A 13,099-nucleotide genomic window follows, 5' to 3' on the forward strand; every position below is an offset into this window, starting at 1 on the left:
CTTGACCCTGGAGAGCCAATTTTTTTTGGCTCCCTGCTAGTCAGTTCTGCTTGCTCAGGGATTTGCAAAGACTAAAGGTTCAACTAACATTGTCTTGCAGAATTAATATGGAAATGGAGCAAATTGATAAATGTACTCATTGTGTTATTTTAATAATATAAAGAAGTCATTAAAATGGAAGAGTTTTGCATGTCCTGCAGGAGTTTTTGTAAAAATGCAACTGCTGATGAACAGAATTTTTTGATTCCTCTACAACGCCGCAGACATTGGGACACAATGTTTAGGATTATGTAAAAATAATAACTTTGCTGGTGTTTGCTAAGGATAAGGATATATGCTAATAGCAACACACATCAAAATTGCTGGTGAACGCAGCAGGCCAGGCAGCATCTCTAGGAAGAGGTACGGTCGACGTTTCAGGCCGAGACCCTTCGTCTGACGAAGGGTCTCAGCCTGAAACGTCGACCGTACCTCTTCCTAGAGATGCTGCCTGGCCTGCTGCGTTCAGCAGCAACTTTGATGTGTGTTGCTTGAATTTCCAGCATCTGCAGTATTCCTGTTGTTTGATATATGCTAATAGTTGTTTAGCAGGAAGGATGGTTAATTTGAAGAATCTTGGACTAAGGCAAAGAGAGGGCTGTACCTTTGCCAATTAGAACCTTAAAAACTGGACGCAAGAGGGAAACTTAAAAATGGTAATAAAGCACCATCACTACAATCCACTATATTTTGCTTTTGTCATTAGTTTGCAGTCTCTTGTGTCTCCTTAAAATACATAGAGGTTGAAAGGAATATTAAGTGGATTTTCGACTGTCCATGTTGCTGAACAGCATTTGTTCCATTCAAATACAAAATCCTGATTGAGATTTGTCATCCAGAGAACTACTCTCATGTTCCACAAGTGTGTATTGTGAGCAGCTACCTTCGATCGAAGGGCAACTTTCAAGGTCAAGGTGAAGTTTATTGTCATATGCACAAATATGTGTATGCACAGGTGCGATGAAAAAACTTTTTCGTGGTAGCATCACAGGCATCATAAAAGCAGCATTCACAGGAAAAAAACACCCATTAAATGCATTTTTACAGTAAAAAAAAACACAATTAGACCAAAAAGAAGGAGCCAACATAGATGTTTAAAAGGGGACAATTTTTTGTTCTGCTTGGAGGCTTATGGTAACATACTGCAAAACCTTTGTTGCAGGTAAATACCCAGCTATATAGCACCAGGGAGAAGCAGCAGCTAGCTGACCTAATAGGAGCCATGCTGTCTTACAACCTTACGTATCACCAGGAACGGACGCCTGAGGGACAGTACATCTACTTATTAGACCCGTAAGCATCCTCTCTATTTTCTCAAATTTCTGTTCATCGTTTTAGGTAAAAATCACAATCTGTTTAAATATTCCTACGTATCCTGGCAAAGCTGAATGTATAAACTAGAAAAATTACTTGAAGACGGGTTTAGATGCTTCTAGGAGTGGCCTGAGCCTAACAACTATATTGGGTAAGTTGATAGCAGTTATGTAATGCTTTCTTTAAAATGTAATAAAGTAAGTTATACCGAGGCCAGAGGGATTTGTCCACATTGGAATGGTTCAGATATTGAAAATTCAGTCCTTGACAAGCCCTGGATTTGGGACTAATACAGACCCTTAAGAAGAAGAAGAAAGCCCTTAACTCCGAGTGGAGTCATCGGGACGCTGTCATGACAGCGTTTTTTTAGCAGGCTTTCTTATTTCTATGAGGCCGACTTGCTAGCTCGACGCTCAACCCTGCATGGATAAAAAACGTGCAAGGGAGCTGGCTGGATTCGAACTTGAAACTTCTACGTGGAAGCTGTTCTAAGTTGAAGCTGATAATGTAACAGTTTCAGCTTCCCTCCTCTCCTTTTCTTCCATGGTCCACTGTTCTTTCCTATTAGGTCTTCACATCTTCTACCTATCTACTCCCAGCTTCTTGCCTCGTCCCTGTCCGCCACCGACCTGCTTTCTTCCTCACCTGGTCTCACCTATCATGTTCCAGATTTGTACTGTTTCTGCTTCTCCAAACCTTATTCTGGCTTCTGCCCCCAGAAACGTTGACTGTTTACTCCCTTCATAGATGCTGCTTGAACTGTGTGTGTGTGTGTGGTAATGTAACATAACTGACAGATCAAATAAGTAATTAAGGAGAAACCTGCTTGAATTCGTGGAGTCATACAGTACAGAAACAGACCCTTCAGCCCAGCAAGTTCGTGCTGACCATCAGCTTCCCCACTACCCTCCAATTACGCTCATCCAGTTATCAATCTCACTTTTTGCTCTTCCCCCACATACTCATAACTCTGTCAGATTCTACCACAAACCTACACACTAGGCACAATTTACAGTAACCAGTTGGGCTACCCAACCTTGTACGTGTTTGTAATATGGAAAGAAACCAGGGCACCCGGAGGAAACCCAGCAATTAAAGGGAGAACGTGCAAAGTCCACACAGACAGGAGCTGAAGTCAGGGTTGGGTGTGGTTCTCTGGATCTGTGACACACTGTTTCTACTAGTTGCACCACTTGCCTAGAATATGGAACTTGCTACTAAAAGCAGTTGAGGCAGTTAGCAATGGGAGAACCAACTAAGTAGGTGAAATGGAAAGGAATAACAGGAAATGGAGAAGGGAAGATGGAGTAGGAAAGTACAGAGTACAATTACTAGGTTGGACTGACGAGGGGTTTGTGTTGTAAAATGTGGCTCCTGTGCTGTAAGTTCTACATAAAGACTCCTAAAAAGCACAGAGAACAATTGGTCTGCTAGATGAATTAGTGAAAGGGATTCACTGAGTGGAATCACCGGCATGCTGTCAGCATTCTGGGATCAAGTTTAGCTTTATCAAAGTATAAAAGTATATTTTTTGATTGGAATTGTTTTGGGTTTTCGTTCAACAGCAAGTTGAAAGATTGGGTTCAGAGAGAGGAACCAGAAGAACAGTAACCTGAGTCCGTTCTAGTTAGCTGCAGCAGTTTATATTTGCATTGTACTCTCAGTGTCATCAAAAATATCCCAGAGTGTATCACCGGAGTGTCATAAGGCCACATGACAGTAAACCAAAAGCTGAGATGATATATTGGTCGAAGAGAGGTTTTAAAGAACATCATAAAGGAGGAGAGAACAGCAGAGGCACTGAAGGAGACATTTCATCCTGACAGTTTAGCTCCTGAGGGCACAGCTTCCAGTAGTGTTATGGCCATCAGGACTTGGGAGTTCAAGATGTGTTATAGTCTTGGAAATTGGTAGATCTTGAGTAGATTGAGCAGATTGCATTTAAATCTATCATTAGGTTATCTGACTTTTGCGTCAAATGGCCAAATTTGGTTTGTGAGCTATTTTTAGAAACATAGAAACATACTTGGTACTCTATGGTTGCTGTTCCAACAACTATGTTAATAAAGCCCCTGTGGCAGGATGCCCTATGTTAGTGTATGGCAACAGATGCTGCTCTAACACAGACTGAAGCAAGACTTTCCAGGCGCAGATCCATGGTCTCGCGAGACTAACAGATGCCACCACTAATGCATCAACATGACAGAGTTCTCTCTGCATCTAACTAATGTATTTCAAAGTCATCAAAAAAAATGGAGCAAAATGCCTGAATACTACACAAGTCAACAGGATGCATTATTGAGAAAGAATTGGCATAGTATCTGGGAAATAATGCAAAAGTGGAAAAGTCACAACCCGGTGAATAATAACTATTGTATAATCTCATCTACAGATGGACTGTTCCTTTCCCTCATTTGTTGACTAAAGTATTTACAACATCCTTCAGATGCCTCATGGTGCTTTCAAATGCTTAACATAGTACATTTGACAGCCAATCCAAACAGCTCCAGGTTTGTAAGCCAGTTGAATGATAAGGGAGAGATCCACCATTACACATAATTGGTTTCATCATGTTCTTCAACTGATATTAAAGAATAAACAAATCCCACAATAATAATTAAGTAGAATAGACTGCCTGATCTAAATGCAAGTAATGTGTGTTTACTGAATATTCCCAGCTCGTAGAAACTGATTTGAAGAAGATGCTGCAATAAAACCACTCCTGATAATATTATGATATGAAATGAGATGCACTTCCATCCTGTCCTGGTATCTCCTGAGTTCAATGCTGTTAAAACAACACATCTACAAATTTGTTAAATTTATTCAAATTTAGTAAGGGTGTTAATCACTTTTCTTACTGTATCTTCCGGGGGATGCTGGCAGGCGCTAACAAATCTTGTTTTGCTCCTGACAGTAACTTTAACTGTTCTAATTTATTTCAAGTCGGATCCTCTTGTTATTTACTGTAGCCATTGTATAATTAGTCTGCGATCAAACTGAAAAGCTGCTGCACCATATTATTACAAAGTACAACTGCCCTTGGGCCTATACAACAAACAGCTGTCACTCCTCATAATCTTGTGGTTAATCTGCCAAAGTATTTTCAGTGTAATCATACTGATATATTATTTTGAAGTGTACTTCTCTATTAGAGAGATAGATAGATAATTTATTGATCCCAAAGGAAATTAGTGTTGCGGTGTCATTAGAAGTGCACAGATATACAAAATATACAAATATTAGAAGAAGTAAGAAAGAATAAAAAACTAAGTTACCTCAAACAGTCTTACGGTGGTGGGGGGGAGTGGGTTGTCATCACTTCCCTGGCTATAGGTTGACTCATTATAGAGCCTAATGGCCGAGGGTAAGAATGACCTCCTATAGCGCTCTTTGGAGCAACGCAGTTGTCTTAGCCTATTTCTTAAAGTGCTCCTCTGTTTAGCCAAGGTGGCATGCAGAAGGTGAGAAACATTGTCCAGAATTATCCAGATTTTCTGTAGGGTCCTTTGTTCTACCACAGCTTCCAATATGTCCAGTTTGACTCCTATAACAGAGCCAGTCTTTCTAAACAGTTTATTGAGCCTATTGGCATCACCCGTGTTGATGCCATTGCCCCAGCACACCACCACATAGAAGATTGTTCTGGTGACAACAGGCTGGTAGAACATGTGAAGGAAAGTCTTGCATACTCCAAAGGACCTCAGTCTCCTCAGGAAGTAGACTCAGGCCCTTCTTGTACACAGCCTCTGTGTTGGTGCTCTACTTGAGTCAAGTAATTACACCAATTACTGACAAGCTGCTGAGTTTCCAGTATTGTAATATACACGAGCTACTTTGCAACTGGAAACGAGAAAGATGACAAATCACTTGCATGACATTTATACAGAAGTGGACAGCTTGCAAAGTCATTTGAGTGTACTTCCTGTTGGCTCCAACTGAGTACTTAATCCTTTGCTTTCCGTTGTTCAATAGTCAACAGTTTTGTTTGGAAGGATCAAAGCGTCATTACTTTAGGGTTAAGTTGTCTGCCTGCAAGTGGTAGAATAGAATGGAGCAATCTCTGGTGGAGGCTGAGTAATTGCATGCATTAGCCAGACATGATACCATTATGCATGGCACTACCGATAATGAAGTAGCTAACTGTTGGAAGTTCAGGGTGATAACTTCCTTCCCGGTCCTCTTCCTCCCCTTTCCGATTCCACTTCTCACCTTCCTTATTTATAAGATTTCACTGCCTGCGGTCTCTTGCTTCCACATTACCTTCTAACTCCTATTTCTGCCTCCACCCTCCCTTTCCTTTCATGGTTCCATCTACGTCTTTTTCCTTCTGTTTTCTTACCTATCACCTTCCAGTCACTGGATTCTTGTTTGAACGCTGCCCACCCCCTCCATCTGGTCTGGTCCTTTCTATGTATCATCTTCCTCTTCACCTGGTTCCACCTGTCACCAGACAGCCCTTGCCTCGCCCTTCTAACTCACCTTTTTACAATGACTATTTCCCCTGTAGACACAGTCTCCATGCAGGTTCTTGACCCAAATCGCTGACTCTCCCTTTGCTTCCACAGATCCTACTTGATCTGCCGAGTTCCTCCAGCAGCTTGTTTTATTTTGTTCCAAACTCTTATCACCTGCAATATCTTGGTAACTGAAATTCATAGGTATAGCCTTCTACTGAAGTTAGGAATTTCTCTCTTACCAAATCTGGAAGGATTATTCCTCTTCTTACAAAATAAGCACCCTCAGCTCTAACTTCCTTGTTTGAATACATCCAATCTGAATTGCCAAACCTGCCACAGAGCTAAAATAGAAATCAAAGTTATCCTTCTTCAATACCACTCCATCAGCTGCACTCATCCCATTCCATTGTTCATCCTGAGCATGGACACGGCTTCTCTTCCCAAGTCCAAGTCGACATTGGTTTCTCATTTAAATAATGCCTTCTCCAGAAACTTGCAGTATCTATCATTTGTCTACTAACGACGCTCTCTTCACCGTCACTTGTGTTGGCCCCTCCACTCTGAATGAGAATCGGGTATCACTGTCGAATACAATGTGAAATCTGTTGTTTTGTGGCAGTCCAAAGATATAAAATTACTCTAAATTACAAAGTAAATAACTAGTGCAAAAGAAAATAATGAGGCAGTGTTCATGGGTTTATGGACCATTTAGAAGTTAAAGCTGCTTACCCTTTCCACCGCTGACCCCTCAGTGAGGGCTAGTGTGTGTTCTCTGACTTCCCCTTCCTGAAGTCTGAGATCTGTTCTTGGGCTTGTTGACATTGCCTGAACTCGTAAAGGGTGTTGCAACAACAAACTCGCACCCAAATTGTCCAACATCCATTACAGGGTGAACATATCATTCCTGTAGGTAAATGTTCAAAAAACCACCCATCATTTTTGTGTCTATAAAAACTCTTTGTTTCCCAGACATTTTCCATTCCCTGGTAACTGGATGAATGAAAAATAATCATTGGTCATCTTTGTATCTTGAAATGGAGTGCAGTTTTGAACCTTGTGTCCTAAAAGCTATCGCCTTTTCCATCTCTGTACTATCGCTCAACATCAGCCTTGATCGTGCATCACTGTAATACTGAGCTAGTATAGAGCTGCAACTCAGCTCCAGCAACCATGGGTCCTCAAAAGCTGTGGGAGCTTGGATCCTTCGGATCAGCTAATGAGACAGGCAAGACATTGGATTAATATCGACTTGCATTGCATGAGAGACTGAGCTTGCATTCTGTGCTCTAATCTATAGAATGGCATTTGAATCCACAACATACTCTCTGAGATGAGTGCTATCAGCTAAGCACAGTTGAAACTTAACCTGCTGAGACAAAGCTCCCCCTTAAGCTTTGAAGAATTAATTACTGATTTTTTTTTGTTGTTGAGGTCCATGTTTTAAGAGCATAGAAAATAAGAAATAAATTGGGGAATGGCTTCTTCTGTTCCTTGAATATGCACTGCCATTGCACAAGATAATGGCCGATCTTCTATTTTCAGCACCATTTTCTATCTTGTATCTGTAGTCCCTTAATTGGTCATTAAAAAAAATCTCAGTTTAGAAGTCAAATGGGACTAGCTTATTTAGGCATCTTGGTCAGCATGGACAAGTTGGGCTGAAGGGCCTGTTACCATGCTTTATTACTCTTGGAATCTAAGTGCCCATGAGCGATCTCTATAGTGGATTAGATCTACAAGCCTGTAAATCAGAGGTGCAGTTCTACCAACAGAGGAATGGACTAAACTAACTCACTGTCTGACATTAAGGCCTTGAGCTATTCAACCCAGTGAATATTATAACACAGTAAAATCGACAACAGTCTGCCTTAATTTTAATTTTGCAATTTCTGTGGTGTAGGTTTTTATAGTAACATTCATGTGATTTCAATACATACAATCTGGCGATCAGTTACTTCAAAGGTCAAATTCATCTGCTTATATCTGAAAATCCCTCTCTTCAGCTCATGGCTTAGTGAATGTTGCATTTCTGTCTCGTTTCCTTTACATTCACAAATCTCCAATTCTCCAAGAACTGAAGAGAAAATCCCCTGACAAGAGTCTAAAACCAACACAGGGGGAGCTACTCGTGATCAACACACAGCTAAATGATGATGATATGCTGGCATCTGGAAGACAGAAATAAACACTCATTTAATCAGTTCCACAGACGGATCACCATCAACTCTCCTTGATTCTGTCTTGGGGCACAGTTCACTGCAGTTTACACAGAGGAAGCAGTCGGTGTGAGAGAGGATGTGTTCTTCTACAGCACAATCTGAGACTAACCAGCCATCGGTTCCGATCCACCACCTTACAATTCAAGCGCGGTGCGATGAGACAATCCTGATAACTAACTGGGTGTTGCCCCTGGCTGTGGCTCTCTTCCTGCTTTGGCTCATCTACGCATTCATCTACCTGCCAGCTATAATGCATCGGTCAATGGTGGAGAACGCAATGAGAAACCTCTCACAAGATTTTGAGTACAAACACGCTGGTCGCCTCAACTCAAATTAGAAGCTTAAATTCTGACAGAAGCAAGGGAGAGGTGGGTGGGAGGGATGTTTGGGAATCACGCTGACCAGTTCAGTCATGCAAAGACGCTTTTACTTGGATGCTCATTAATTTACTACAGATTTATTACTGCCTTTTGGGGAAGGAGAGATGAGAGTGGCAAACTTCTCAAGGTAAAAACAGTGTTTGGAAATTATGAACTTGGCCCAGCCTTCTAGATTACTAATCTGTAGGTTTGATTTCAACAGAAGATGGAATTGAAGGCTGACCCCTGTGCCACAGCCGAGAGAAGGAACAAGAAGCATGTACTGAGTGGATTATGTTTTTAAAAGCTAATGGAATTCTCAAGAGTTTTCACTTTAATTCTGCATGAACTGGAACTACCTTGTAATATAGTAACAGTTATCCATTTTCTTTAGTAATGTCATTTCCTTTTTGGAAGTTTTCCTGACATTGCCCCACAGAGCATTCTCGAACTGGACCAAGCAGGAAGGACAGAGGGAATAAAATGAACAGACTGAATTTGATATGCTGTGTACACCACCAGGGAATCAAAACCTGATTCTCAGAAAACCTACTGACTTCTTGCCACGTGGGGTGCAGCTGCCATTCTATAAGTTGGCTCAAGTACAAAGACTGTTGTGGAATGATTTGTAACAATTTAAACTTAAAATGAGAGCTATTGTTTTATTAGGTGATCCCGCAATTTATTCTGTTGCCATTCTGTAGATGTGTTAATCACGGAGTTAGTATGAGTATCTCCTTGACTTAATCCTCCTTTTTATCAAAACACCTTGGATTTCAGCTAGAATGTTACATGATACTCCATGCAGTATTGACGGGACTATTGCACTTCAGTGTTCTTGCTTTCAGGTGAAGCTTCTGCCTATTGAAGTTGTTGAAGACCCCAGTAAAAGGGGAAGAGGAAGCTATACTGATAGTTTTATTCAGCTTTTGTTTCCTCTAGTAATTGGTTGTTAAATGAAAGCTCTTAAAGGGCTCTTAGTTTGGAAAGTTCTGCAGGCAATTTGTTGCCATACAAAAGGCGAGTTCATTATTTTCTGACATAGTAGAGGGCAAGAATAGTTTTGCCTTTGGTGTTGGATACTATGGCTAAAGCAAACGTTCTTGATGGCTGCTTTGAATCACTGTGGAATCACCCATGCTTCACTGATTGCAAGGTGACATTCACCAAAAAATATCTTGCGTGTAAGCAGAATTTCCTCGACCGTTATATGGACTTCTGTAAAAATGCTCATCATTTCTAGTCTGTAGGGAGGAAATTTGGTAGGATGCTGAATAACTAATAATGATTGTGCTTTCTAATGTACACAAAGCCCCAGGACTGGGTGTTTAGCAAAGCTGCATTGAGTCTTGTTTGCTAATTTGTTGATTTTGGAATAAAAGTTCCTACATTTTACCTATGTAGGAATACGGTCATGTATCCAGGCATTCAAGCTAATGTTTTCAAAATACAACAACTTTAGAGATTCTCTTAAGTGTTCAAAATAACTTACTGGAATTTTCACTTAACCAAATAGTGGTTTAAAATGCTCTTTTAGATGTAGATTTCTGAGTATTATAGTGTTTTGAGTTTTATTTTGCTTAGAGATACAGCTCAGTACAGGCCTGTCTAGTACAGCGATCCTGTGCTGCCTGATTACACTTATGTGACATAATAACCTACTAACCCGTACGTCTTTGGGATGTGGGAGGAAACCGGAGCACCCAGAGGAAACCCACACGGTCACAGGGAGGATAAACAAACTCTTTGCTGATGGCAGAGGGAACGGAACCTGGGTTTACAGAGGGCAGAGGGAACGGAACCTGGGTTTACTGATGGCAGAGGGAACGGAACCTGGGTTTACTGATGGCAGAGGGAACGGAACCTGGGTTTACTGATGGCAGAGGGAACTGAACCTGGGTTTACTGATGGCAGAGGGAACTGAACCTGGGTTTACTGATGGCAGAGGGAACGGAACCTGGGTTTACAGAGGGCAGAGGGAACTGAACCTGGGTTTACTGACGGCAGAGGGAACTGAACCTGAGTTTACTGATGGCAGAGGGAACGGAACCTGGGTTTACTGATGGCAGAGGGAACTGAACCTGGGTTTACTGATGGCAGAGGGAATGGAACCTGGATTTACAGAGGGCAAAGGGAACTGAGCCTGGGTTTACTGATGGCAGAGGGAACTGAGCCTGGGTTTACTGATGGCAGAGGGAACTGAGCCTAGGTTTACTGACGGCAGAGGGAACTGAACCTGGGTTTACTGATGGCAGAGGGAATTGAACCTGGGTCGCTGGCACTGTAATATCATTTACACTAACCACTACGCTACCCTGCGACTCGGGGGCGGGGGGGGGTGCTCAATATTCCTATTTATAGCGAGGAGCCCATTACTATTACTGTCAGATTTTCTTCCCACCCAATAATATCATGCTTTTAAATGCTAGGTTTTTCAAAGCCTGTATGTTTTAAGGGCTTGAAAATTGCAAGTGTTGAATGTAAAGTGTGTATACTAGGGGAACAAGTGGAGCTATGTACTGTAGCTGTTAGTACATTTTGGGCTATGTTGGTGCTGTTCTATGTCTATGAATGTAGCCAGTATTTCAGAATCTATTGCCTATCAGCAATCTTAGAGCTTCTTTACTCAATAACCCTTCAGCATCAGCTATCTTCACAAACCCATTTGGCAAGTAAATGGAAGAAATTAAACAAAAAAAAAAATTGGACTAAAATTTATTAGGAAGGTGGTGATTTTAATTGAGCTTGCAGTAACTAATGTGTAATCCTCCAGCATTTTGGTGTGAAGATGCCCTTCGCATTGCAACACAGCATAGATTGCAGATAATTTATAAATTTATAATGCCATGGCATTCATGTGAATATAGGCATATTGCATTTCCTCTTCTCAAGTTCCACATACGGTATCTGTTTTGAAGACATGAGATGGAAAATGAATGTGAAGCTAGAGGATTGGGAAGCTTCTAAAAACCAATAGAAAGCAACTAAAAAAACAATAAAGAGAGAAAAGATTAAATGTAAAGGTAAGCAAGCCAATAATGGATATCAGACCACTGGAGAGATAATAAAGGGGATAAAGAAATGATAGTCAAACTTTTAAGTATTTTGCATCAGTCTTCACTGTTGAAAACAACAGCAGCCTGCCAGAAATCGAGAGTGTCAGGGGACAGAAGTGAGTGTAGTTGCTATTACTAAGGAAAATGTACTTGGGAAGCTGAAACCAGATGGACTACATCCCAGGGTTCTGAAAGACATAGTTGAAGAGATTGTGGAGGCATTATTAGTGATCTTTTAAAAATCACTAGATTGTGGAATGGTTCTGGAGGACTGGAATATTGCAAATGTTATTCCACTCTTTTGTTTCCCTTACTTCTTAAATAAATGAACTAATACAGCCTGACTTCAGTGATTGGTAAGATGTTGGGAGTCCATTACTAAGGATGAGGTTTCAGGGTACTTGGAGGCACATGATAAAAAAGGCCAAAGTCAGCATAGTTTCTTTAAAGGGAAGTCTTGCCTGACAAATCTGTTAGAATTCTTTGAGGAAATAACAGGCAGGATAATCAAGGGAATGTCAGTAGATGTTGCTTACTCGGATCTTCAGAAGGCCATTGCCAAGGTGCCACACTCGAGACTGCTAAACACGAGCACATGCTATTACAGAAAAGATACTCATGTTGATAGAAGATTGGCTGACTGGCAGGTGACAAAGCATGGGAGTAAAGGGGGACTTTTCTGGTTGGCTGCCATCAACTAGTGGTGTTCTGCAGGTGTTGGTGTTGGGATCGTGTCCTTTCATGTTATATGTCAATGATCTAGTTGATGGAATTGATGGTTTTGTAGCCAAGATTATGGACGATGCAAGATAGATGGAGTGCGAGTAGTGCTGAGGAAGGAGGAAGTCTGCAGAAGATCTTGGACAGATTAGGAGTATGGGCAAAGAAGTGGCAGAAGGAATGCAATGCAGGGGAGTGTACGGTCGTGCACTATGGTAGAAGTCTAGACCTTTAGTACTGTTTTCTAAAGGGGAAGCAAATTCCGAAATGCAAGGTGTAAAGGCACTTTTTAGGAGTACTCGTGCAGTACTCCCTAAAGGTTAACTTGCAGGCTGAGTTGGTGAATGTTAGCAATCATTTCAAGAGGATTAGAAAATAAAAGTGAGAATGTAATGCGAGTCTTTGTGAGTCAGAATGCACTTGGGGTATTGTGTGCAGTTTTAGGCCCTTTATCAAAGAAAGAATGTGCTGGCATTGGAGATAGTGCAGAGGAGGTTCGCGAGAATGATCCTGAGGGTTAACATTTGAGGAGCATTTGATGGCTCTTGGCCTGTACTTGCTGGAGTTTAGAATAATAAGGGGTGTGGAGTCTCATTGAAACCTATTGAATATTGAAAGGCCTACACAGAGTGGATGTGGAGAGGATGCTTCCTAGACTGGGGAAGTCTAGGACCAGTGGGCAGAGCCTCAGAATAGAAGGACAGCCCTGTGGAAAAGAGATGAGGAATTTCTTTAGTCAGTGGGTGATGAATCTGTGGGGTTCATTGAAACAGATGATTGTGGATTCCAAGTCACTGGGTATATTTAAAGCAGAGATTGATAGGTTCGTGATTAGTAACGGTATCAAAGATTGTGGGAAGAAGGCAGCAGGATAGGATTGAGATGGATAGTAAATCAGCCATGATGGGTGGACTAGGTTTAATGGGCCAAAT

The 13,099-nt window shown here is 41.4% G+C and overlaps 1 protein-coding gene across 1 annotated transcript in view; it reads left to right on the forward strand.

The window, feature by feature from the left end:
- chtf18 (CTF18, chromosome transmission fidelity factor 18 homolog (S. cerevisiae)) overlaps positions 1–13,099 on the forward strand; it is a 97,790-nt gene that overhangs the window by 56,127 nt on the left and 28,564 nt on the right. The window contains exon 18 of the mRNA XM_063057432.1: positions 1,202–1,332. Coding sequence (XP_062913502.1) covers positions 1,202–1,332 — 131 coding nt within the window. The remainder of the gene's footprint in view (positions 1–1,201; positions 1,333–13,099) is intronic.

The sequence above is a fragment of the Mobula hypostoma genome, chromosome 9, assembly GCF_963921235.1.
Source record: "Mobula hypostoma chromosome 9, sMobHyp1.1, whole genome shotgun sequence".
In the NCBI taxonomy this organism is placed as follows: domain Eukaryota; kingdom Metazoa; phylum Chordata; class Chondrichthyes; order Myliobatiformes; family Myliobatidae; genus Mobula; species Mobula hypostoma.